Source organism: Sorghum bicolor, chromosome 3, assembly GCF_000003195.3.
Source record: "Sorghum bicolor cultivar BTx623 chromosome 3, Sorghum_bicolor_NCBIv3, whole genome shotgun sequence".
In the NCBI taxonomy this organism is placed as follows: Eukaryota; Viridiplantae; Streptophyta; class Magnoliopsida; order Poales; family Poaceae; genus Sorghum; species Sorghum bicolor.
Window position 1 is genome coordinate 70,743,300 of NC_012872.2, and position 27,649 is coordinate 70,770,948.

Consider the following 27,649-nt stretch of genomic DNA (forward strand, 5'->3'; position numbering starts at 1 on the left):
ACTTGCGGATGGATGCTTTACTACTTAGCTTCACCCACCCTGACCCTTGCGTGGATGTTTTTTTTCTTTAGCAGGCATAATCAGTGGTGTTTAGTGGTGGAGGTCCAACACCCCCCCGAACCTCATGTGTTCTTGTTGTTCGTTTGTCTTTGGGATTTCACCAGTAATCATAGGATTATCTACGAGTCCATGTATCCGTGTTCCGGTCTTTCTTTGGCTCTTCCTCTTAATGAAAAACGGGTAAAGACCCGATTGTGAAAAAAATCCAACACAAATATAATAATCTATCATTACATGTTGCTGAAAACAACCTACTACAACAAAAATCTGGTTGCCTCTTTGCCTTCCTCTTGTTCTTCTATTACTTCTTGTTTAGCTCTTGCATAAGCTTGTGTGCAAGTTTTCTTGATGTATGAGAAGTAGGATTGCTTGTTAAAGCGTGATTAGGATAGATTTATTTTCTGCTCTAATGATCTTTCTCTTGTTTTAGCTTACGTCTAGCTAGCTAGTTGTCTTTTTACATTATATAGAAACTTATGATAGATTTGCTAAGCATGTTGCTCTAGGTCTTCTTGCTAAGAATATGTTAGAAGTGATGGTCCGATGGACTCGTGTGCCCTTTTATTAAAACTTAGAGCCACCGCGCTAGGGGAAGTAATCCTTGCTTAGATTAAGATTGTTATTGTTTAAAAAAAATAGATTAAGGTTGTTACATTATATTTCATATGTTTCAATTCACTGTGCTAGGAGATTACCTTGGTATGTCGTCATGGGGCTGCCACTGCAAGCAGCCAAGCACGGGGATTGCTTACCGAAGCAACGACTATTTGGAGGCAGCCTTTCACGACCAAGGACCAAGGAGACGAATTTTATTGTCGTAGGCTAGGAGCCTAACACGATTCTACGTGAATTGCATATAATTTTTTTGACACGAAATTCAGAAAATGAGGTACACAGTGCTCGTAACAAAACTGGAGCATTTTCTCCGTGTGTATTTTTTTTAAAGGTAACTCCGTGTGTAAAATAAGTTTCAGATGTAACAAGATAACAAATGCCTATATACTTCTAGTTACATGCATGCTGGATCTGACGGGATGCGGTGGAAGCTATCTTTACAAACTACTGGGTTCTTCAAAGTCTGCTCTCAATACTCGATACTTACTGTGCTCGTCCTCGTGGGGGGAAACCATCTTGGTTTAGTTTGATTAGTCGTAAATCGTTTCTGCTTGATGGCAAAAACAATGCCAGCTTATTCGAGCTCCTGGGTCCAGGTCAGTCCTTGCAAAGAATACACCAATGACAGACGACTCTCACTTCTGCCATTCCACTGAAAAAAAAACGCGTGGAGTAAACCACATTCTGTGATTTCAGGGCTACTTAAGGTTGTCATTTTGTCGCCTGGCTAATCTTGAATATAAACCACCCTTCTCAATAAGATCAATGTGTTTACCATCCTGCAAAACCATACAAAGAACCTTGAACTTAAGAAACCAAATGATGCTGAAAGCGTATAAGATATTGTATAAGATCACAACAGCACTACGAGTTTGCGCTCTGAATTAATGAGGCAGCAACAGTTGAAAACATACCTCCACGATATTACCATTTTCCATGACAATAATTCTGTCAGCTGTTTGAATTGTAGATAGCCTACACAAGGAAAAAACACCAAAATCTGAAGCATCCTTTAAATTTTAATACACAATTTCACTGTGGGGATCTCCCCTGCAGTATTTGCGTAAACACCAAAATCTGAAGCATCCTTTAAGTTATAATACAAAATCTCACTGTGGGGATCTCCAGGCATGTTCAAAAATCAAGATAGCAAACACCTGTGTGCCAAGTATACATTACCTGTGTGCTATGATTACCACAGTCCTTTTAGCCTTCGAATCTCGACTAACTTTTGTGATGACGCTCTAGTTAGACAGAAAGAAGATATCAATAGTTTTTTCCTAGGCACATTTGGATTGTATATACACCATTTAAACTCATACGATATTCAAATTCTTACATTAATGATTTACCTTGACATAATGTTCACTCTCCGCATCAAGCGCACTAGTGGCTTCATCAAGAAGTAAGATAGATGGGTCCCTCAGAAGGGCCCTGGCAATAGCAACACGTTGTTTCTGACCTCCGCTGAGAAGAGCATCATCAACAATGGTGTTATAACCATCAGGCAAAGCCATTATGAAATCATGAGCATAGGCCTGCTTTGCAGCCCAGACCACTTCTTCATGACTGACTTCTCTTGGGCAACCATATTTAATATTAGAGCTAATATCCATTCGGAATAAGCGTGGTTCCTGCATACACCAAAACATGGTTGTTCAGTAAAACATAAGTCTCATACGGTACTTAATGTATGTGGAGTTGATCCTCAACCTGTCCGACGAAACCAATTCTTTCCCTGAACCATCTGATATCAAGCTCAGTGAGTGGGACACCATCAATTAGTATCTGCATCAGCACACAAGTGTGAGATATACAATCAAAGGATGATTCTGGAAGTGTGAAAAGCTGAGACCACAGTTACGAACAGCTTACTTGCCCATTTGTAGGTTCGTATAGTCTAAGTAGTAAATTGATTATAGTACTCTTGCCACTTCCACTAAGACCAACCTACCAAGTTCCATCAATAAAGGTAGTAAGACATCCAATATCAGTCCATGAAAATTAACTGACAAAGAAAATATCAAGACCCATATGTCTTACAATTGCAACTACTTCATTTGGATTCAGTGTCAGATTCAATCCTCCCAAAATTGGTACCTGTTAGAAATAAAAAAGGGTAAATGAAGGGCCACATAAACCCTTGCCAGCATTTATAATTACAAAGTATCCATACTTCAGAGTTCAATCATCACATTTTCTTAAACTTCTCCTGGATATTAAATGTTAAGATCAGAAGTACCAGTTCATTGACAGTACTTGTAAACATAAAGTATAAAAAACTGTGTAAGCATACCGTAGGTCTTGATGGATATGAAAATGATACATCAGCATACTGAATTTTCCCTTTCAACTTCTCTAACTTGAGGCCTGCAATGATGAAAAGCTTTATATTACTGAATTGCAATGCCTCCAAAGAATTAGTCTTACAGTCATGCACACATTTCCTTGCCTTCAGAGCTAAGCTGCTTGCTAGGAAGGAGATCCATCAAACGAAAAACTTTTTCACTTGCTCCGACAGACTGCATCAGGGAGGACCAGTTGTCTCCAATCCACCATGTGGACAAAATTAGCCATTCAGCATATAGTGTGAATTTTGTCAACTGCTCAGCAGTTAACTTCCCAGACATGATTGCTAGACCTCCAATCACCACTCCAATGACCTACGCAAAGCTTATTTGCAAGAGTACTTCATCAAGGGTGTAAAGGCTTTAACATCACCAGATAATATTACAAATTACTCTGATGTTTAATTAAAAGAAAAACAATAGCAGAGGAGATACCTGAGTAGAATGGTATAGATAGTTCAAGCTCAGGCTCCAGCCTCCATAAGCCACTGTCTGCCGAAAGCTTACATCATACAGCTTATCAAGCCACTTTGCATACCTATCGAAGACTCAAAGGTATTATGGCACTTGACACATACAAAGTGTTAACTGCAATGGACCTAAGAGACAAGAAAAAAAGAAAGCATAGAAATTGCCTTTTAAACTCCTGCTTTTCCGTTCCATACACTCGCACTGTCCTAACCAAAGTTATCACCTCTTGAGCAACCTGAATTACATCCGTGTAAAATATTAAGGCGTAGGAAGGAAACAAAGTTGACTCTAGCAAATGGCTTATTTGTCTCATTACAAAAATCTTACATTATTGGCGCTTGCGGTGAACTCCTGTGCAAATTTAGCTGCCCTTTTCTGAAACCTACCAATCAAGTAGTAATGTGATGGGTTGAGTTCTCTCACATACACCAAAAATGCAAGCCAACAAATATATTTCTATAATAAGCCTCTTTTTGCACAGCACTAGCAATCTAATGGTACAAAATTGAACTAAAGTTTATGAACAGACAAACAAAGGATAGTATCTTTTACCGTCCATGAACTAGCATAATTGTTGATAGAGTGGCACAAACAAACATTGTACACAATCCGAGAGGCCAAGATAAGACTAGCAGATAAATTAATGCACCTGCACCCTGAGATAAATTAATGAAATAGCACATGAGCTTTTCAAACACTGAATGATGTTCAATGTAAGAACTCCAAAGAAATTTTCACCTGAAGTAAATTGCGTGAAATCAGGTTAAGGTCGTTGCCTATAACACGAGACACTTGTTGGCAGTCCGAACCAAGTCTACTTGTCAAATCACCGACTGTTTCTTCATCAAAAAAGGAAATATCCTAGCACAATGTAACTACAGTAAAAATCATAGTGGTATGGTTGAGCAAAAAAAAAAGCATAACAAATTTTCTTTCAGCTTCCATACTTCTGCATTCTTTCTTACCTGTGAAAGAATGGAATCAAATAGTTCCTCTCTCATACGTTTGACCTAAGAAAAATTCAGATGATGAGGGTTATAGGCAGATCATATGGAAACAGTATGGAACGAACAAACTTGTTAGGACATGAGGAATCTAACATGGTTTTACCAATATCATGTTTGCAACACCAAAACAGCAGCTTCGTACACCACTGCAAGTTAGGGATACCACTACATAAGCAACCTCATTTGTTTCACAAAATCATGCAGAATGAAATAATCAATTTTAATAATTCTGCACAGAGTATCATGAAAAAGCTCCCCGTTTCCGTTTGTACGAATCTGTATATGTGCATTTTTCATAATGGTCTGTAGCAAGCGTGATTTTCTGGTTCTCTATGATCCTGCCTTTTGTATTCATCATTATATTGCAGATACATCAAAACTTCATGCTCAGCGCCCCCCCCCCCCCCCCAACACACACACACACACAAATGTTTCAGAGTGATACTACCAAACTTTGCTGATCACATAGAGATTTCTGAACCATACATTACACACTAAGTCTGCAGAAAACAACATTTTACTGATATAAACAGTAGAGCCTATGATTAGCTGCTTCCATTGACTGTGAGCAAACGGGTGAGTCGAATAGCAAAATGTGTGCCATTTGATACCATGGTCAATATGAGCACAATCTGAGCAAAATACAACTAACCTAAACACCCCGGACACCAGACATAGGACAACCAGAAGCTTGGCATTTCGATAGAACACCGCGCCTCCATTCTGCGCAGAGAAAATGGACGCCGCAAGGAGATGTGGTATGGCGATCTCCGCAAGCTGCAATGGCAACCGAAGCACATCACTATGCTCACCAACAAACACTGAAAACTAGATAAATCACTAAACAACCATAGCACACTGTCATGGGCTCATGGCTGTCAAGCCTTACCGCAGCGCCTACGAGGGACGCAAAGCCGGCGTAGATGACCCATCTGTCGCCGGCGACGAGGGACCACATCCGCCTGAGCGCGGAGACGGCGGTGGTCCCGCTCCCCTCGGCGCGGCCGGCCCCGTCCCCGGCCTCATCGCCGTCCTCGAGGCGCCACCAGCTGCCCCCGGGCAGCACGTTGCGCAGGCGCTCGATGAACTCCCCCACGACGACGCGGCGCCGGCCGAGGCCACCGAACTCGCCGCCGATCGCCGCGGCGGCGCGGATCCTCGCCGGCCGCAGCCGCCGCTGCCTTGGGGCCCGGAGCGGCGCCCGCCTCGCGGCCAGGGTCAGCGACAGCGTGCGAGACCCCGGGGCCGCCGTGAGGAGCAGCATCGCAGCCGGAGCCGGCATTTCGCGGTGTCGAAACCCCTCAGCTAGGCGCGCGAGACTCGATCTGGACTCCGGCTCGCGGCCGCGCGATTTCAAATAGCGTGGCGAGGCCAAGGGCGACGCTGACGGTTGCGTCCTCGCCGGAGCTGGGCTGGTTGGGTTGCCGTGCGCGGCACTGGCACCGCGAGTGCGCGACGACTCTCCTCCTCCTCTTCGTCCGGCTGCTCTGCCTCGTTGTGTTTTTTTTTCTTTTTCCTTCCTCGCTGTCTTTTTCAGTTTTCTGTCTGGAATCGAAAATGAAAAAAGGAAAAATGTGTGCCGTTTTGTTTTCCACGCGCGTGTTTGCGTTGCGAAAGTGCTTGGTTCGGTGGTGGTGGAATTTCTTGGATTTTGGAAATTGTATGGCTATCATTGAGTTGCGAGGTTTTTGGATTGGCTTTGGTTTACGCTGCGAGGAAACGGACTTCTCCTGTGGTCGTGGGTGGTTCCTGAACCTCGTGTTGCTGCTGGCCTGCTGCTGCTTCGATGCAAACGACAAGGGCAGTACTAGCAGTGATGGAAATAACATATGGCATACAAAAATTTCATCTGTAATTTGACAAAAATATATTTATTAATTTGGTAAGTAATTATAGAATTTGCAGAATAATTTGTTATATAGACACTAAATAACATAATAACTCTTATTAGTTTCAATAATAGTTCAAATGCAATATTGATAGTCAAAAATATAGGCATAAAAGAGACATAGAATACTATATGTCTAACTTTTCAACTGCCGTTTTTTAAAGGATATGAATGTTTTGATTAAATCATCTTTATCTAACTCAAAGAAAATATCCGCACAAACATATGACTACTAGACACTCGCCCACCCTATTTGTTAATTTTATCTAGTGATGAGTGACACTGATCTGACTAATCTAAACAGGTACATAAATAATTATTGATAAGTAATTATGTACACATATTATTTAGAAATAAAATAGATTCATTCAACGAGCACCAGAGCAATATACAAATCTGACAAAGTGACATATTGACATAGTCACGTACGTAGAGACGACCATACGGAAGACAAGACACGCATACAGGTAGGGGAAGCAGGAAATCAGTCTAACCTCTCGTCGAACATGAACGTTTGTAGTCTGCTCAACAGCTAGGTTGGGGGCAGACAGCCGATAGGTGTGCCAGGGACAACAGGTAGGGGTGGATCACAGTCGTGGACGCTGTAGGATCAATAGTGATCGTCGGATCGGCTGCGGGCTATGAGATTGCCAGTTGCCGCCTGATAGAGAAACGGTCTCGACCCAAGCGGAGAATAAAAGGTATGATGTTGTGTCGCATGTGCGCGCTGCGCCGGCTTCTGAAGCGTCGTCCTAGTTGATAGGTCATTTTAAAAACATGCTAACTTGTGAGTGGAGACGGAGGAGGTAGAGCTAAGCCTTGGCTATCTCACTTGGTGGCCTGTTCGAGCTAGATAGGAAGGAGGACAAGCTGTCCCATTCATCATCTATGGCGGCCATGCTGACAACACCGGTGGAGGTACCAGTGTTGCACGACCTTGAGTGGACAAGCTCGCTACCCGTCCAAGCGGAGGCGTCGGAAGTTGGGAGGAAGTAGAAGTTACTGAGTCCTCCTAACTTCCGGCACCTCCACCGACATTGTCCGCATGGTCTGCATAGACGACGATTGGAGGAGCTTTTGTCCCCGTAACAAGCCTGACCCGGCCGCCAAGCAACAGCCTGAGGCTAAGCTCCACCTCCTCTATCTCCACCACAACTGTGCCCCTGCCCGGCCTGTGGCGGGGCATGTCCCTTGCCAATCAGGCACAACAAGCTTACACAGAAAGGAGTTCAAGGAAGGAGTGAGACGGGCGGGTATGGGTCATGGATACGCGCGACTACACATATTTATCCCCGTGTGGGGTGATTTTTTTCTTACTTTCTGCAAACATAAACATGCGTTGAGAGAGCAGGCCATGCGTCAACAGCTTTCGTGAAAAATCGCCTCAAAACTCAAAGTGACTCTCTCTCTCTCTCTCTCTCTTGCAACTGACCACCATTAGGTGTACCCGTATTTGGTGTATCATACACAGAAGTGGTAGTCTACTGTTACAAGTGCAGACAAATCATGAACAACATTTTTTAGCACTACTAGTGTGTGTAACCTTTACAAGTAATATACAGTTGAACAATGGTTTTATGGTGGATATATACACTATATAAATCTACATAGTTTTCTTATAAAAGGGGTGCTATAGCTTCAGCAGTTAGTACCACTTGCAGAAAAGGTAGAGCCAAAACAAGAAACTGAAAACAGATTGCCTGCGCTGGTCTTCCAAACCACTTTTCGTTCTCCACGTCAAACAGCGCTATGTACGTGGTTTTTCTTTGTTTGGTTTTTCTATGTTTGATTTTAACAAGAACAACAAAAATTACTAACTGCTTCTTTTTGTTTTTGATTTTCTGATGAGTCAGGTGTGAATCATACCACAAGAAGGACAAAAATTACTAACTGCTTAGGAAGCGTACCTCTCTTTGTTGGCGCGAGCACACGTCACCAGTTCCAGACTCCACACAGATCGCATCATCATTGCCTTACCCTTTACGAACACACATGACACAACGCATCATCACACATGACACACACACACCTCTAATGTTTTTCCCCTCTGGTTATTTAATATAGCATTTCTCAAACAAAGATGATGAGAAATAAGAAGCAAACAAACGGACAAGTGAAAGAACCCGACCGAGCAAATTGAGGAGAGAACACACGCGCACCACGTACTCTCTCTCGGCCCATCACTTTTTTGGCCGTACGTCCGATGACCGGAGAACCGATGGTCACAACTTACAACACAAACCATCATGGAAGAAATAATGAAAACACGGCGAACAAACACACGCCCACCACAAATGAATATATAAAATTTCGTCTCATCAGTCGGCTGCTATATCATCTCATGGCTCTAATTTAAGGTAGCTAGCTGATCGATCGCGGCGGCACATGGCGGCCGGAGAGACCATCGGCACACAGGGGGAGCTGCTGGTGCGGCAGCAGCACTCTAGTAGTTTAACGTTATCGTCCCCGGCGAAACCGAGCGCGCCATCACGTCATGTTTCCACGCCAGCGCCCGCGCGACGCACATGGCGACGAACGGACAGCCTGGCGCGCGCGCGGCTGCTGGCTGCTGTCCCCCGGTATGGTATGGTACGGCCGTCGGGCCCGATCGTCGCAGCGGCGTCGTCGCGAAAGCGTGCGCGCGGGCGAACAAAGTCTCGGCCATGCCCCCGTCGTGGCGTCGTCGCTGTCCTGTCCAGATGAGGAATCTAGGGGCCGGTGCACCAGGAATCAACCAGCAGGTTAGGTGTTGTGTGCGTGATGCAGATGCAGCATGTGTGGTGTGGCCTTCCTTTTATGTTTAAATAAAATAATAAAAAAAAGTCTGAAAAGAAGAACCACCATAACAATATATACATTTTTTTAGCAGAACAATATATACGGATATCACTACCGGATGCAACCCATCGGCAAAAAGAACTTAGCCATCGAAAAAAAGGTTGCCGATGTCAAAGTGACGTGGCCATCGGCAACCTCCCATCGGTAAAATTCTCATCGGAAAACACATGTTTGCCGATGGCTAAAGCAGAAGTCATCGGCAAAAGGATTGCCGATGGCCGCTACCCCCATCAGCAAACCCTCCACGTCATCCGGCCCGCCGTCAGGCTGACGGCGGGTTTGCCGATGGCTGACTCCACGTGGCCATCGACAAATAGTCCTGTTTTCCGATGGCCAAGGCCGTTGGCATTTTTTGTATTTTGTTTTTTAAAAATCATTTCACGAATTTTTTTACCGTTGGCCACGGCCATCGGCATACCTAGGCCGCGCTGGGCCAATTTCCACAGGAACCTGGGGAAATTTTTTTTCCTTTTTTTCCCTGTTTTCTTCCATTTCCAGCACATTTAAACACAAGCATGATATCAGAAGCAATATATACAACATTCATCACATATATTCGCAATAATACGCCATTTCAAACATAATATAGCATCAAATCCATATCCATGCATAAAAGTCCATATCAGAAGTGCATCCATACAAGTCCAACATGTCCAAATGCACCCATACAAGTTCAACGTCGGCCAAACATGTCCGACGTGGCACAACAAGGTCCAAAATAAGGAGTAGAAGCTACCTAGCTCGTGGCGCCGTCCCCTTGGGTCCCCGAGCCCCCAGAAGCATCCTCCCACTGAGGCCAACCCCCGTGCGGCTGCGGATTCTGCATCTGCTGCTGCTGCCACGAGTACTGTCAGTGGCCGAGCTGCTGAGGTAACTGCGACGGCCCGGGCTGCGGCTGCGGCGGCCACGAGTACCCCGGCTGCGTGGGGAACTGAGACGGCCCGGGCTGCCCCTGCGGCGGCCACGAGTACCCCTGCGTCGGTGGAGGTGTCGGGCCGAACGGCTGCCCGCTCTGGAGGAGGCTCTGGTAAGGACCCAAACCGGGATGTGGAGGAGGAACCTGTGGAGAAGCACTCGCCGGAGGGCTAGCACCTGGAGTTGGGTTCAAACCCGCCGAGTGTGTCTGCACAAAGACCAAGTGATGGAATTAGTACCTGCGGACTGGCATCACAAGCTAAAGCAGTAGGCAATGTAGGGACTCACCGGACGAGGTGCAAGAAAAGGTGGCAGTGGAGGTACTGGAGGTGGAGCGAAGAAAGCGGCTGGAGGCTCACTCATTCCCATGGCACGCATGTGCTGGGACATCTGCGACCACGCCTTCTCGTAGTGCTGCGCAACTGAGGTCGCGTGCTGCTGATAGGCAAGCGCCATCATCTTCTGGTTGGCTACCACCTCCTCGACCTAGGCCTGCAATATTACACGAGCATGGTGGATTGTATTTGAAGGCAAGGTACATTATTTGTGAAACGGTCGAACGACGAATGAAACTCCACTTACCTGAAGACCCGCGATCTGTTGCGCACTGCTCTGCTCCCGAGGCGCTATGGGGACCCGCGGTGCGCCGCCCCTACGCTGGTCTTCCTTGCGGATCTGGGTCAGCGTCGGGACAGAGGACGGGTCAATGGCGCTGTGGGCCATATAGAACCGCCCGTGCTGCTTCCCTCCTCCCAATCTCATCACGAGCTTAGGGTCTATGGGCTCTGTGGTGACGTCGTAGTCGTCGCCATGGGCCGCTCGAGCTGCGTCGGCGTACTTGGTGAGCTTCTCGTGCACTCTCGGGCTAGTGTACTTCTTGGGCCCGTCCGAAGAGTTGTACGTGGTGGAGGGCGCTTTCGCTGGGCTCTTGTGAGCAAGAGCCCACCCCGTGTACTCGTTGATGGGCTGCCCGTCGTGGTGCTCCCTCTGCGAGGAAAACAGAAAACATGGTTACAAGCAGAGATATAAGAAATCCGACGCTATAAGAAATGGTTGAACACAAGCATACCCATGTTTCCATGAACTCGCCGAGGTTCACGCTCCCCTGGTGGTGTGAGACCCCGGACTTCGCCATCTCTCCCAAGCGCTTCGCCCGACGTTCTCGGTGCTCCACGTACGCCGCCGGCGTTTGCCACCCTTGGACAATCGTACGCCAGCAGTCCTCGTACTTGCTGCACCAGCCCGGAGGTGACTGCATGACATTCAAGTGTTAGATCTTCCAGATAATGAGTTGAATGTGTCACATAAGGAATCACAGCGGATGGTTTCCTACTTATTTACCTGCATGTACTGCTCCTCGGTGAGGTCGGTCTCCGGCTCACAAATCAGCTCCCTGGACGTGGTCTTATCCACCTTCATCCCCTTGTAGTTGGCGTAGTAGGAGATGACGGCCTGGGTGCGCGCCTCGTAGAACATGTCCTCGATCCGCGACTCGCACACCTTCTCCTGATGCTTGTCCGCCACCTCGGGGTCCTACCCCTCCGCCAACCTATAGTACAACTGCACACAGGCATCAAACATCATTCCATTGTTTGAGAAAAGTCCAACAAATGCGTAGTATTGAGATATGCGTTGCGATTGAAAGACTCACCCAGAACTCCCTCTTGATCTTCTCAGCGAGGACTTCCCCACGCGCGTCCCTGATTAGCCAGTAGTATGGCCATTTGTCGGGCACGATCGTCCTCCCCTCGATGGTGACCAAGCCAGGGAAGTTTGCCTTAATAATTCGCCCCTGGATGCTCGTGACATGGGGCGAAGCCGTCCTGGCCGACACCTTTCTCCAGCCACTACACAAGCACAACAATTGTTAGTATGCAGTTTTAATTCGAAAATGAAATAAGAACAAGTACAGAAATCAACAATGGATACTTACGACGGCCCAGAGATCACGATCTGCGTGCGGTCCTCAGGGCGCGGCAAGTGCTCAGGGAGCTTAGTGGGCCCGCGCTGGAAGGGCTTCTTCTCGGTCCTCGTGGAAGCCGAGGTGCCTGTGGTCTCCTCCTCCTCGTCGTCGCCACAGCCACCGCCGCCGCCGTCCTCCTCCTCGTCGTCGCCACAGCCACCGCCGCCGCCGTCCTCCTCGTCGTCGTCCTCGTCGCCACCGCGGTTGACACAAATTGCCTCATCGTCCAACAGCCTCAACCTGGCACTCCTGCGCCTACCAGCACCCCTGCTGGTCGACGGCTCGACCTCAAGCTCCTCGTCGTCCTCCTCGTGGTTGCCGGCCTCCACGCGCTCCTCGTGGTGGCCGGCCTCCACGTCGTCCTGCTGGGGCGCGAGAAAGTTGTACCTCGACCTGACGTTCTTGCGGCGCGACCGTCCTCCGCCTGGCATTTTGTCTAGTGCCTGCAATGACAAAGAATGAAACAGTCTAGTGCCAAGTCATTTGTTTCGCGGACTCCTCCGTCATGTACAGCCGTTGCAGCCTCGGTAGTACTGGAAGGTGTCGTATGACCATCTGGGGGATCTTAGACTGTTTCTTAGTGCCATCACTGCCTTCTACATCCACGTACCTAGAGGCTTTGCACTCCGGACAGTGTGTTGCTGCCTCGTGGTCTCCCCGGAACAGGACACACCCGTTCTTACAAGCTTGGATCGGGTTATAAGGCATCTTGAGTGCACGAAGGAGCTTCTGTGACTCGGTCGTGTTTTTCGGTAGGCAGTGCTCCTCCGGAAGCAGCCCGCCAACGGTTGCCAATACGAGATCAAAACCTTCCCGACTGATGCCCAGTGACGACTTCAGCCCTATTAGGCGTGAAATGGCATCCAGTTTAGAAATGCGGGTCTTCTCGTGAAGGTGCTCCTTTGTCGCCTCCATCATGTCGTAGTACGCCTTTGCGGTCGACTCTGGATCTTCTTCCACCACCCCCAATCCTTCAACGGCTCCAACGTCCTCAAGCAAGTCTGTCATTCCGGCATCTTGATCAAACCCCTCGAGGTCCGGTCTCACCACCGCCTCCGTAACCCGTTGGGGTTCCCCATGGAGGATCCAGCGGGTATAGTTTGGAACATACCCTTTTGCCCAAATATGATTCCTCATCTGTCGTTGCTCTTTCCTTGTCTGGTTCTTACACTTGCTACAGGGACAAAACACCTGAATCGCCCCTTTAGAAGCTGGGCCAAATGCCTTCTCCAGGAACTCCCCGGTCCCATTAACCCATTCATTGGTCTTGTCTTTGAATCCCGTGTACATCCACTCACGGTCAGCCATCGTCTGTCATGCGCCAAAGTAAGCAAGTAATAAGACCAAATCTGCATCTACAAGGCGTTCCTACCATCTACTAGGTGAAGGATAGGTCCTAATCCCACCCGAGGATGCGTAGATGAGGTTAGCTTCCATGCTCCGCTCCCGTCCGAGACGGAATTTCGGCAGCACCTCCCCGCTGTTCTCCCGATACACGTCCCGACAGGGAGAGTGTGTATCCGGAGAACAACGGGGAGGGGCTGACGAAACTCCGACTCGGACGGGGGCGGAACATGGAAGCTAACCCATCTACGCATCCTCGGGCTGTCCAAAAAACGTGGACAATCCGAAAGAGAAACAGTCGCAGATATGCACTGATCCGCATACCAACGACCGCGAATCTGTTTCGGACGGGAGACGCCTAACTCGGTTACGCAATGTACTTACAACAACTATAAGACACAGAGGTGGTTTATACCTAGGGTGGCGGCGCAGAGGCGGGTAGGTGCACGAACACGGTCAAGGTCCCCTCCGACAAGTCCTGCTCTGCAAAGCAATAAAGATATCAATATTTGTGGAAAATTTCGACAGAACCTCCCCTGTATGGGGAGGTTCCAAGACCTGCAAGAAAAACTGCCGGCTCGAAGGCCGGTGTCCACATTTGCGGCACGATGGCCCACACAACCACAAACCCGGCACGAAGGCCGTCAACACAGAAAACGGCGCGATGGCCGACAACCCTAGAGCTTTACCTTCTCCTACGGCGACGCGCGGCGTCGGACGACGTGGGCGAACGGCGTCGGACGACGTGGACGGACGGTGCACGAATGAAGCGGACCTTCTCTGCCTCCTCCTCCTCTCTTCCTCCTCCCCTTCTCCTTCCTCTCCTCCCCTTCTCCTTTGTCCTCCCTTCTCCTTCCTCCCCTCCTCCTCCCCTCCTCTTCTCCTCCTTCTCCTCCTTCTTTTCTTCCTCCTCCCCTTCTCTTCTCCTCCCCTTCCCTTCCCTTCTTGCAGGACCCGGCGGCCGCGGCGGTGAGGCGCGGTCCCGCGCCGGCGAGGAGCAGGGCGGCGGCGGCGCTGGAGGGCGCGGGACGGGGCGGGGGTGGGGGCGTAGGACGGGGTGGGGGGGAGGCGCAGGGCGCGGCGGCCGCGGCGGTGAGGCGCGGGCGGCGACCGCGCCGGCGAGGAGCAGGGCGGCGGCGGCGCTGGAGGGCGCGGGACGGGGCGGGGGTGGGGGCGCAGGACGGGGTGGGGGGGAGGCGCAGGGCGCGGCGGCCGCGGCGGTGAGGCGCGGGCGGCGACCGCGCCGGCGAGGAGCAGGGCGGCGGCGGCGCTGGAGGGCGCGGGACGGGGCGGGGGGGGGCGCAGGACGAGGTGGGGGTGCGGCGCGAGAGGGCTCGCTGGAGGGCGAGTCGGGCGGCGCGAGTCCGGCGGCGGCGGCGGTTCGGGGGCGGCGGCGGTGTGGGAGAGAGGAGGGTGAGAGAGAGAGGAGTGGAGAGTGGTGAGAGAGAGGAGATGGGCCGGCCCGTTAGCTAGGGTTGCAAGCTTTGCCGATGGCCGTGGCAAAGCCGTTCGCCGTTGACCGGCCATCGGCAAAAAAAAAATTTTGTTTTTTTCTTTCCAATTTTTTTTCTGGTGTCTTCCTACCCCAAATACAAGCCACCTCCAAAGTTTGGGACAATTTTGAACTTTTTAGCTATATTTCGTTGATTATTTCTGTTTCTTTTAATTTTTCCCGCACCTCAAGATTTGAACTGCAGATACCTAAAATAATGAAGACTTTTGATTCAAAAAATGATATTCATGATTCTCGGAGTATGTTGAGGCCATATCCAGGATCTCGCATGAAATTACGACCGTGTTGGCCTCGTAACATGGGTAGTGACGTGCCAGGAAAGTGTTTTAAAATTCTATAAAATGCAAACGAAGTCCAAAATTGACGAGTTGTCTTGCCATGGCATGTGTAGTGTGTGGTAAAAATTTCAAAAAGTTTCAAGCTGACGTCGGATGGTCAAAACCCACATGTGGAGATGTTTGGGTCGTTGATTATATAGAATTTTAAAACACTTTCTCGGCACGTCACTACCCATGTTACGAGGCCAACAGGGTCGTAATTTCATGCGAGATCCTGGATATGGTCTCAACATACTCCGAGAATCATGAATATCATTTTTCGAATCAAAAGTCTGCATTATTTCACGTACCTGCAGTTCAAATCTTGAGGTGCGGGAAAAATTAAAAGAAACAGAAATAATCAACGAAATATAGCTAAAAAGTTTAAAATTGTCCCAAACTTTGGAGGTGGCTTGTATTTGGGGCAGGAAGACACCAGAAAAAATTGGAAAGGAAAAAACAAAAAAAAATTTGCCGATGGCCATGGAAAGCCATCGGCAAACAAGATATGCCGACGGCCGGCCATCGGCAAACAAGGTGGGCCTGGGCGCTCCCCAGGCTGCCACGTGGCCATGGTCTGCCGTTAGCCGCGGCCATCGGCAAACGTGACGGCGTCTGCGGCCGTCCGCTCCTGGCAAGTTTTGCCGATGGGGGAGGTCTGCCGATGGCTTGGCCATCGGCAAAAAATTTCTTGGCCGATGGCTTTTAGTCGCCGATGGCCGGGCCACCGGCAAACTGGACGGTTGCCGATGGGCTTTTTTCGCCGATGGCCCGGCCATCGGCAACAATAGTTTTTCCGATGGCTCCACTTTGCCATCGGCAAACCTTGTTTTTTGCCGATGGCAAATTCCTCGACCATCGGCAACCTTGAGCGCCATCGGAAAAAACTCCGTCTCCGGTAGTGTATGCAACATGGTTGTCGTTTGTGTTAATTTATCTCCCCTTGTATCATACAAGTGTATTTCGATTTAGCACCTGCTAATAGCCAGCACACCCCTTTATTTGACGCGCGTGCGTCAGTTCAGGTAACAGTGCTCGTCTTCTATGGGTCATTGTCTTCCTCACTCTTCTTCATCGTTAATCTTCTCCTACTATCTCTTTCCTCGGCGCCACCCTCCTCCATCTCCTACTAGGCCGCAAGCCAGAACACCGACAACCTCACTGCCTTCCCCGCCTCAACCCCATCATTCACTAATATTGTATGCGATCGCCCCCATTACCTACCTAGTCCATTGTTTGTCTTCCATCGCCTGATTGGCGGCATTGTTGCTGCCGTGCCTCACCACCCTTAAACGCCCCCCACCGTCGCGCCGACCACCGCCCCAACCATCCCTCTAGGTCCGAAGGACGTTGGAGATTACTGCCTAGAGATTAAACCAAAGCTCAAAACCTAACCCTCAGGGGAGAATCCAGGATATTATGTCATTGGGGTCAAGGAGTAAACAACGAGGTTAAATACATGTTAATTCTCTATTTGAAAGAATAATTTGCAGATCAATTAAAGAGCTTTAAGTGAATTTCTGTCAAGTTATTGGGGTCAGCTGACCCCAATGGATACACATAGATTCGCCCCTGCTAACCCTAGGCTCGTCTACCCTGCAGATTACCCCAAAGCTTAATTAAAACCTAACCCTTGGTCCGTTACCCCACCGCCATGCAACCGCCACCCATGGAGCCCAACCCCTACCCGCCCCACATGCTCGGCACCCTCCCTAACCATAGGCCATAGTCTAGACTCTAGAGATTACCCCAAAGCTTAGAACCAAAACCTAGGTCTGTGTACTCATCAACTGCCAACTGTCGCCCACTCCGAAGATTTATCAAAAGCTCAAAACCTAACACTAGACCCACATACCGTACCGCCAACTGTCATTCGTAACCCTAGATCCATCTACCCTACCACCAACTGTCATTCGTAACGCCCGCCTCCCACCCGCCCCACGCGCTCGACGCCCTCCGTAAACAAACGGCTTCGAAACCTAGGCCTGTCTACTCATCAACTGCCAACTGTCGCCCACTCCGAAAATTTATCAAAAGCTCAAAACCTAACACTAGACTCATCTACCGTACCGCCAACTGTCATTCATAACCCTAGATTCATCTACCCTACCGCCAACTGTCATTCGTAACGCCCGCCTCCCACCCGCCCCACGCGCTCGACGCCCTCCGTAAACAAGCGGCTTCGACGTCACACCTACCGCCAACTGTCATTCGTAACGCCCGCCTCCCACCCGCCCCACGCGCTCGACGCCCTCCGTAAACAAGCGGCTTCGACGTCACACGGTGGTACCGTTAAGGCACACACGTGTCAAATCAGAATTTTGCAACAACCATGCTTGCTTTGTTAAAAATAACAAATTTAGAAAAGCCATGCATGCTTGCAAACGCAATATCATCATGCATGCATCCAGGTAATTACCACACCAGCATATATACAAATTAAAGGAGGATTAAGGCATGCAGGTTCTAGCTTTTGCTGCTGTCTTGTTATCCGAATGGCACGACGACGACACCAATGACCGAGATCACACGTGTAAATAAGAATTTTGCAACAACCACATGCTTGATGATATATATGCATGCTTGAATATCATCATGCATGCATCCAGGTAATTATACCACACCAGCACATATACAAATTAATTAAAGGAGGATTAAGGCACGCAGGTTCTAGCTTTTGCTGCTGTGTCTTGTTAACCGAATGGCACACGACGACGACACCAATGACAGAGATCAGGTATGTCCATGCATGTACATGACTAGCTAATTAACGACACCACGACACAGGTCCAACAAACCAAACCATGCACACAATTCAGCGTCACACAGCAGGTGGGGGTCTACTACTCGATTTAATAATATCATCACCTAGCACACTACATGCTTAACACACGACGGGGGTGACCACCATCATCAGGTCAGCTGTTTCGAGCTAGCTAGCTAATAACTTGAGATGGATCAATGGCGGAGTGAGCGAGAGAAGACTGTTGTTCTTTCATCAGATGCTCACGGCCATCTGGTTCATGGCGGCGGCTCCCTGCTGCCGATCCCGTCGAACGCCTTGCGGAGACCTCCCTTTGCATGCACCACTGACCCCATCGACGTCGGCATCTCCAGGAACGCTGGCTTTCTCTGGACCTGCTGGAGACATCAGCTTGTGCTTGCCTGCGGCACTGGAACCGTTGCCTTGCTCTTGCGCCGGCGGCCTTACCTTCACGCCCCGTATCAGCTGTGGATACAACAGAATGGTATCAGGGGTTATGAGTTGCTGCTGCTGAAACCCAAGTGCACAACAAGATCAAAGATGCCACTGTACTTGAGATTGACATCCACACACAAACAGTGGCATCCAAAACAGTTGTGTTGGACATCGACCAAGACACTTGACCAATGCATAATTCACAGGCATATGTATATGGATCTAAAACGAACATATATAGCAAGGAAATAGACAAGAGGAGGACATTACAAATTTGCCCGACTTGACATCGGAGTATATCACTATGAAATCCCCCTCCTGAAGCTCATTGGAACGAACAAATTCTCCTGCAAGTTGAGAAAAAACAGAATCAAACAATGACAAAGAAGATGTCAAGATCGGATGGATGGAAATCGTAACGTTTTAGGATCCTCTCACCTGTGTTCTCCAGCAGATACATTCTACTCTTGTTGTTGGGCCAAAACCTGCGTGCATGCAATAAGGAGCTGATGAGGCACTTAATTTGCAGCAAGGCAATCCACTTTCAGAACAAAATATCACCAGATCATATACAAATGCAAAAAATGAAAGCTACCTATTTTGCATATAACTTCCAGTATTGGAACAGGTTATTATTTTGCATAGAACTTCCAGAATTGACGAAGAACTTTGATGGCATTTGGTTCGATGAAATGTAACGCAATCTGTTTATTTGGAGGACTGGATAGCGATGCAGACACGTTTGGTTCAATTTTGTCCGTTATGCATTACCACGTAATCACATATCGTCCTATTCATAGGTGATACCGCTCATATCCATCCCTTATTTTATTGCCGCCGTCTCTCCAAATTACCGTTACGACGCCGAACCAATCAAAGTCAGCAATCAACGATCCCACCGACTAAACCCACGTGATCTGATTTCATTTGCGGTTAGGTTACCCAAGGATGAAACAAACACCACCTTTATTTGTAGGGGAAAATCAAACCAGAAAAACGAGCCACACAAAGACAAGGAAATAAAGCATATGAAACCAGAAAGAAGAAAAACCGGAGGAAGGAGGGTAAGAGAACACTACGGATGCTGTTAAATTAAAGATTTGCAACTGGCTGCCAAGCACACAGCTTAATTAAGGAACGTATCACCAACCGAAAGGAAGTAACAACTGCCTTGTGAAATAACTCGAGCTATACCACAAGTAGTTATTTGCAAGCTGGAGGAACAGGCCATTTTAAGAACAAATATCACCTGATGGTGTACATAAGCTAGCTACTGAGCATATGCAGAATATTTTAGTACTGAAACAACAGAGATCGATTAGCAAGTTGGAGAAGAGACATGTTTATTGCGTGCAGAATTACGTGTAGACGGGTGCATGCCACTATTTGCTCCTGGGATTCTCATCGTACAGTATATTCATATGACCCACTTGCCCAATTGGGAAAGAAAGGGACCATGCCACAGTGATGCCGTACTCATGCCATTTACTATTTTCTGGCCCAGTAGTACGTGGTACTACCTTTATATCTCCCTACACGGCTACACCCAGTAAACCAAGAACATGCAGTTTTGGGCCTTGTTTAGGACTTGTTTATAGATGCGAATTTTTTTAGATTTCGCTACTTTAGCACTTTCGTTTATTTATGACAAATATTGTCCAATTACAAACTAATTAGAATCAAAAGATTCATCTCGTGATTTACAGACACACTGTGTAATTAGTTTTTATTTTCGTCTATATTTAATGCTTCATTCATGTGCCGCAAGATCTGATGTGACGGGGAATCCAGGGCGAACTAAACAAGGCCTTACTTCCACCCAAAAACTCAAAAAATTTTAAGATTCACCGTCACATCGAATCTTTAGACGCATGCATGGAATATTAAATATAGACGAAAATAAAAATTAATTGTACAGTTTGGTCGAAATTTACGAGACGAATCTTTTGAGCCTAGTTAATCCAAAGTTGGACAATAATTACCACGAACAAACGAAAAGTGCTACAGTGTCGCAAAATTTTTCCCACGAGGAAAAAACTCGGCCCAAATAAAAGAAAGGGAGACCAAACAGAGATTCGAGGGAAACACCCAACAAATGGATTTATCAATGCTCGGCTATATCCCAAAAAATCCCTAGACTAATGACACTCACCTGTACCGCATGTTCCATACGCGCGATGTCCCAATGTCCTCCATGGGGATGGAGATGCCATCCCTCGTCTTGAGCTCTGGCAGGTGAACCTCCGCTTCCTTCTGAATCGTCCAAAGAAGACAAGACGATTTTAGGAGAGAGATACCAAACCAGCATGGCCAATTTATTTTGAGAAGGCAAGACCATTTGAAGAACAGATTCAATGCAAAAGCAGTTTGCAAGCTTTGATGCATAGATCATCTGTGATCTATCCATGGCTGATTTTAATTAGTTCAAGAACAGGAGTGGCTCAAGTGGATGCAGCAGGCATGCATGCAATGCATCTAGCTAGATTTATATGTGCAAGTGGGGGGCTAGCTAGATATGATGCAGATCATGAAGGGCGTCGTCTGTCTCACTTTGGGGAGCACGATGCGCCCGAGGCTCCCGACGTCGCTCTGCTTCAGCACCTTCTGCAGCAGGAACCGCAGGTTCTTGTCCGCCTTGGCACCCTGCAATATCCCACACACATCTTCATCAGATCCATGCACGAACACCACAGGAACACGCATCGAATCCGTACGCGAGAGCATACGGCGCACGCACGTTTCATGCGTGCTCGTTTGCTCTCGACGACAGCGATGTGCGTCTGTCTATTACTACGAGCAAACACAAGACAAGTTTGGTATAGTATAGATCTCGTGCTAGCTAGCGATGCCATGCACCTGCCGCTTATCTGAAGCCGCCGCAAGGCGCTGGGGACTGTCGTCCAGCCGAGCACCAGGCGCCGGCTTCGCCGGTGGCGCGGTCACCGCTTCCAGGGAGAGAGGCACCGGTTCCCCTGAGGAATTGGACTTGATGGAGAGCGGGTTCTGGACCTGCTGCTGGCTGCTCGGCGACCAGAATCCCCAGCCACCGGCTGAGGGCGTGACCGGCGTGGAGTGGGCCGACCGAGGGGACGGCTCCTGCGGGTGGACGGAGCCCTGGATCTGGCCCAGGTTTAGCTGCTGGTTGCGCTGCTGCTGCAGGCAGGACAGGCGCCGCTGTCTCGCCATGCGCTTCTTGCGGGCCTCCTTGGTCGCCGAGGCCTCCACGCCTGCCATGCGCTGGGGGGCCATGGTGGGGTGGCCGCCGGCAGCGCCGGCGGCGGCGTACTGCCCGCCGAATCCGGCGGAGAACGGCTGCGGCATAGGGTAAGAGCCCGTGGACGCCCCAGGTGTTGGGAACGGCACGTACTGCTGTGGCCAGGCCATGTTTGCGCCGCCGGCGCCGTGCATGTCGCCCACCGTCGGCGGGGAGAACGGCTGGCTGTTCACGACCACGCTGCTCGTGCTGGAGCTCTGGTGGAAAGGGTATTGTTGGCCTGCCGCGTTTGGGTACACCGCGTCGCCGCCGTACGCAGGTGGCGTGAACGGCTGCTGCTGGTAGGGCATCCAGGATGTGCCGCCGCCTGCGGCCATATCCTGTCCGCCGGCGGGGAACTCGTATCCTTGGTTGGCGCCCGGGCTGGGGAGCTGGCCGTGCAGGCCCGCCGCCTCCTCCATCACGTCGCGCGGGCGCTTCTTCTGGAGGTGATGGTTCTGCACCCAGGTGAGGATGAGCTTGAGCAGCTGCATGTTGCCTTGGCGCCCGCCGCCGAGCCGAGCGGCGGCGGCCTCGATGGTGGAGCGGCGGAGGCGGATCCCGCGGAGATCCTCCGCCGAGATGTTTTCACGGTTGCTCGTGAGCCACTCCATGAAGAACCGCGGCAGCTCCTCCCCCGCCGCCACCGATGACGCATCCATGCAGGCTTCCTCTCTGCCCGTCCCTTCCAGAACGGGTTTCTCTTCACGTCTGACGTCGCACACCGGATTCGGCGGCGCGGACATGGCGTCCTCTAGCATCAAGCTAACCTCCGGGAACGGCTCGGAGTCCCACGGCATGGAGAGCGACGCGAAGTCGAGGATCTGGTCGATGTCATCAAGCGCATCAAACCCTTCCCCGGCCGATGCAGGCTCGGAGGGCTCGCCGGCGGCGGCGGCGCCGCCGCCGCCAGCTCCTCCTGCCGTCGTGTTGGTGTAGGCGCTGGAGGAGTTGGACGAGGAGGACGACGAGAAGGTGGAGCTGGACGGCGACGAGAGGCAAGGGAAGTCCGGGAGGGAGGGGAACGTGTCTTCGGCGAACATGAAGTCATCCGCCGCCTCCCCTCCGATCTCCTCCGCCGGGGCCTCCCCCATGTCGCCACCGTGCTCCGGCGGGTTCTCTTGGGAGTGCGGTGGCGACGAACCGCCGGAGGCGTCCATGCAAAGGGACACGACGACAAAAGGAGGAGAGAGACGGTGTCTGTGACTGCCGCCGCCTCACGGTGTAGGTGTGGAGGTGGGTGCAGTTACTGAAGAGACGAGACGAAGAGGTGGAGGGGGAAGAAGAGAGAGAGAGAGAGAGAGAGAGAGAGGAGGGAAACGAGATGCGGCTGCGTGGCACACGTGGCGGCCTCCGGGGGCTGTGGGGAACGCTCCACCGCCCACGCCAGCCTCTCCTCGGCCACCCCACTTCTCACCCCTGGAGCGCACCCATACCTCTCTCGGAGACGTGGGGCCGGATATGTTTAGGCCCAGTTGTCATTGAAACACAACAAACCATTTACGGGTGAGGTTTCTCTGTGCACGCTCTCGGTCTATGGCAGGGGGCCGAGCGATGCTGTCCCAGCTGTCAGTGTCGTGTGTTTTCAGCTCTGGCCTCCAGTCGCCGCGTTCTAATTTGACTGGTCCTGAAACGGAACCGAGAGCGTCCATGTTTTGCCTCGTCAATGATGCGTGGGGCCCGCGAGACCGTGCGTGGAAAAACCGTGTGCGCGTAGCTGTTTTGGCGCCGTAGGATGTCCGTGTCGCCGGCGCGCCGACTGAGGCCCGAGTATTGGGACGATTCCTGACCGTCCGATGCAGTCTCCACGTGATCCAACTGATGGAAGCTCCGGTGGGTACCGTAGGCTTGTCTACGAAGGAGAGGAGTTTCTCTACGCGCACGCGTGAAACCTACACGGAGGGTGTACTTCGGAGACTTGGTGGCCACGACGACGTGGAATCCACTGTTGGGCCATGTTTAGATGCGAAAAGATTTTTTATTTCGCTATTTGTTTGTGGCAAATATTGTCTAAATATGAACTAATTATGATCAAAATATTCGTCTCGCGATTTATAGATAAACTGTATAATTAGTTTTTATTTTTGTCTATCTTCTCTACTATAATGGAATTCTTTAATTATACTTGGTCCACCCAACAAATCGTCCCCCACTGAGAGTCTCCATCCATTATGTACCCAGGAAATTGTACACGATAGTCCTACACCATTAAAATCAATGGTTAAAAAAACACATCTATCAAATCTAATGGCCACGATTGAACGTGGGAAGCCAGGCTTCTCACCGGCATCTCACCCGTGACTTCTCAGGCCGCACCTGGCGCCGAACCTCCAAGCATCATCGAATCGAAGAAAAAAAAAGAAAAACCGGCCTCCGATCACCCAGCTGTGGAGGCCGCGCCGATCGCCTACGCCCGCGCCAGGAGGAAGCTAGCCTCACGGGATCACGCCGGGCTCCGAGTAGCCGCCGCGCCGATCGCCTGCGCCCGCGCCAGGACGAAGCCGGCCTCACCAGGACGCACGCCCGAGCCCGCGCAGTCGCCGCGTCGATCGCCTGCGACCGCGGCAGGAGGAAGCCGGCCTCGTGAGGACGCACGCACGCCTAAGCCCGTGGAGTCGTCGCGCCAAGCAGCAGCCTCGACGAGCCTTCTGATCGCTCGCCGGGAGGAAGCCACACCCGAGCCCGTGCAGCGGCCACGACGATCACGCACGCGTGGCAGAGGGGAGGCCGCGGTCACGCACATGACGGTCACCTTGTTCTGCGGATCCATACGCCAAGCACGCAGGTGTCTTTCATTTGTTCCCACGTCTACAGCTTCTATAAGACTTGTATAATTATTTAAATTAAATATGGATGCATGTTCGATTTATTTATCATGAAGTAGAGATGCAAGTAGTAACACAACATGATTACATGGTCACTGTTTTATTTGATGGGAAAAATATCCTGATAATTCTACTATCGGACAGCTCAAATCTGTATGTTGCTCTGCAATTACATTCAAAATTAGGCAACTGCTAACTCTAAACTGTTCAATCCATTTTTGAGAACTTTCTGGTGGGAGAAAAGTCCTTGGATTTTCTGGATCATCAGCTCCACCATCATTAGGAGATCTCTTTTCAGCTCTAGCAACATTACAAGTGCTGCATGCAGGGTCTCCTGATGGAAGTGCACTAAACAAATCAGACTTCACATCCTCAGGTAATTTGTGCAGAACTGTTAGAGGTCGTCTGGCTTAGCGAATGAGGCATCAAATCAAGCTGTGTAACACTTTTTGTTGTTTTCTCAGCTAATGCACTAGCTCTTGAGCATGAAGCAGTGACAATCCTCACCTTAGTATGTTCCTCCTCTGAATGCATGGAGTCTTTGTGGTCTCTGTATCCTTCAAGCTTTGCATCATCAGGTACTGAATCACATGTAACTGCTGGTAGAGCAAGAGATTTTGAACTATTTCCCTTGCCCTTATCACTGTTGAAGATGTCCACACGACCTTGTAATTCTCCCTTGGGATAATGGAGGCAACTCGATATTGTGAACTACAGTAGACCTATCACTTCTAAGGTTCACTTCTGTTGTATGTGATGGTCCACATCTTCTCAAATCCTGCAGTCGAACTTCCGTCCCTAGATTATTTCTTCATAATTGCTCTTTACTGCTTCAGTTATGATCGTGCAAATTGTCACAAAACCAGAATATCTCCAAGCAAAGGACATGACCAATAGATATCCAAAAACAACAACGAATGAAGTGGCGTGGGTAAACACATAATTGCACATTCGGATGACAAGGAAGAAAATAAAATTGAAATCTCAAGTAATTTATTTTTAAACTTATTTGCATTAGGCGGTATCAAGGGTTTTCTGGTTGTATACATGATTCTTACTTATAAATATTTTTCTAACTTGTACATGCCGAGCAGCCGCCGCGACGATCAGTATCATGTCAACGCCCACACCCACGCACTTTGACGAGGTAACGACAAAGCCGCGCGGTGCCTGGCAACGACGATCGCCCGCCTCTGCCGCCGTCATGATGATCACGCCGGCGCAGACACGGCGCTCGCGTCGTTGCTAGCTTACAGGTACACTGCTCTGCAACAACCTGATCGAAGTTTTGTTTTCAGTTTATTATGTCAGTATAGGAGAACGTGTCGATGCTGAACCTTTGGAGTAAGTCATTTTTTACTGAGAATTATTTTGTTCTAAATTAGATTTTCCAATATCCATGATTGAATTGCTACAATAAGTAATTTGTTCCTTGTCATTGTTTTGTAGCAAAGAGTGGGTTCGAAGCACACAACTATACACAATTTCTTTAAGTCCTAGAAAAATTAGAGAAATTTTAGATGACAATAGAGAGTTGGATCATGATTGCTTCAACATGGTTGTTAGGATAGCTGCGTCAAATGAATCCTTGTTGTTGAAGAAGCAAAAATACCACTTCATGGACCTCCAGTTTGCTGTAAGTTCATCCAAGTCTTAATTGTATAATTCATCAATCTCTACTATAATATATACAATTGTATAATTAATCAAAAAAATTTGAATTTTGCAAACTGGAAAGTCCATAACTCAGTTTGGACGAGATCCGCGATGTTGTGACAAGCTAGACAACAAGAAACTCGCAAAAGTACTTGAGTGCTGGCCTGATATGGAGTACAAAATTAAAGATTGCAACAATGTAAGATATGTTCAGTGTACTCCTTTAAAAGCTTATTATATTTTATTTATCACTTATAGTTTGTGTTTGTTTTTAGATTCTACTACCATATTATCGAGATGGGCTATACATTTTATTCATAATGAACATGCAAAACAAAACTATGTACATTATGGATCCACTTCTAAATGAAGTATGTTTCAAGGGTTATACATTTCACACTATTGCTAAAAGGTTCTGTCTCGCCATGAAGAGAAGATTCCCTACTTGTGTTACAAAAGTTTCATCAAATAAAGACTGGTAATCACTTGGAATACGTTTCATCTTTATTATCACAAAATAGTCATTTGATTTATATACAATAAATAAACAAATGCTCTTCTCCACGAGATTCGGAGGCTTCCTTTATACAAAAGTGTTTCTAGATTGTATACATGTTTAAATATGATTGTGTAAAAGTTAAACTATGAAATAAAATCATTGAATGTTTTTATGTACATTCCTGAGATAAAACCGTAGCGTTAGCACGGACATTATACTAGTATTTAATGATTCATGCATGTGCCGAAAGATTCGATGTGACGATAAATCTTGAAAACTTTTTGGTTTTCGGGGTGAACTAAACAAGGCCGTGGTTGCAGACTTCGCCTTCGTCAGCCTCCATACCTACACGGCCAGTTCATCGGCACGTTAAAAAAAAAGGAAAAGAGCCAGTTCATCGGCTGCCATTTTCCGGCTGCAATCTGCGGGGAACTTTGCGTGTGTGTGGGATGGATGGATTAAGGTGTGGACTGAAATTCAATTGATAACTCCTCGGGCTTTTCTTAACTTGAGCCTTGTTTAGTTCATTCCAAAATTTAAAAAATGTTCAAGATTTTCGTCACACCAAATCTTGTGGCACATGTATAGAACATTAAATATAGACAAAAAAAAAAACTAATTGCACAGTATATCTGTAATTTACGAGACAAATCTTTTGAGTCTAGTTAGTCTATAGTTGGACAATAATTATTAAATACATCCGAAAGTGCTACAGTATCAAAATCTAAAAACTTTTCACCAAGGCCTTATTCAAAAAAATTTGTAAAATTTTTTAGATTTTCTGTCATCAAATGTTGCGATGTATGCATGAAGCATTAAATATAGATAAAAATAATAACTAACTACACCGTTTGCCTATAATTTATGAGACGAATCTTTTATGCTTAGCTAGTCTATAATCAAAATAATATTTATCAAATACAAACAAAAGTGCTACA

At 48.5% G+C, this 27,649-nt stretch overlaps 2 protein-coding genes and 1 long non-coding RNA gene across 5 annotated transcripts; 1 reads left to right on the top strand and 2 right to left on the bottom strand.

Moving 5' to 3' along the window:
• LOC110434016 (ABC transporter B family member 26, chloroplastic-like) lies at positions 964-6,021 on the bottom strand. 2 transcript variants are annotated; one of them, XM_021457478.1, is made up of 18 exons: positions 5,391-6,017; positions 5,154-5,278; positions 4,605-4,647; positions 4,460-4,504; positions 4,233-4,355; positions 4,047-4,150; positions 3,822-3,876; positions 3,659-3,729; positions 3,459-3,561; positions 3,128-3,338; positions 2,972-3,045; positions 2,719-2,775; positions 2,551-2,625; positions 2,389-2,463; positions 2,028-2,309; positions 1,855-1,919; positions 1,590-1,650; positions 964-1,454 (listed from the first exon to the last, which is right to left on the bottom strand). In XM_021457478.1, the coding sequence occupies exons 1-18, from the start codon at positions 5,781-5,783 to the stop codon at positions 1,374-1,376; spliced, it is 2,043 nt and encodes a 680-aa protein (XP_021313153.1). In that variant the 5' UTR covers positions 5,784-6,017; the 3' UTR covers positions 964-1,373. The 2 variants fall into 2 exon arrangements, 1 of the variants encoding a protein (XP_021313153.1); XR_002451459.1 differs by lacking the exon at positions 964-1,454 and having other exon boundaries at positions 1,584-1,650; positions 2,015-2,309; positions 5,391-6,021.
• LOC8078714 (regulatory protein viviparous-1) lies at positions 17,951-22,996 on the bottom strand. Of its 2 annotated transcripts, none has more exons than XM_021455964.1 (6): positions 21,335-22,996; positions 21,029-21,121; positions 20,631-20,728; positions 18,917-18,963; positions 18,749-18,825; positions 17,951-18,508 (listed from the first exon to the last, which is right to left on the bottom strand). In XM_021455964.1, the coding sequence occupies exons 1-6, from the start codon at positions 22,889-22,891 to the stop codon at positions 18,278-18,280; spliced, it is 2,103 nt and encodes a 700-aa protein (XP_021311639.1). In that variant the 5' UTR covers positions 22,892-22,996; the 3' UTR covers positions 17,951-18,277. The 2 variants fall into 2 exon arrangements, with proteins under 2 accessions (XP_021311639.1, XP_002458965.1); XM_002458920.2 differs by having other exon boundaries at positions 20,631-20,731.
• On the top strand, positions 24,312-27,251 carry LOC110434135. The gene is made up of 7 exons (XR_002451613.1): positions 24,312-24,932; positions 25,021-25,134; positions 25,651-25,812; positions 26,006-26,192; positions 26,295-26,411; positions 26,488-26,690; positions 27,032-27,251. It is a non-coding gene; the product is annotated as an uncharacterized LOC110434135 (long non-coding RNA).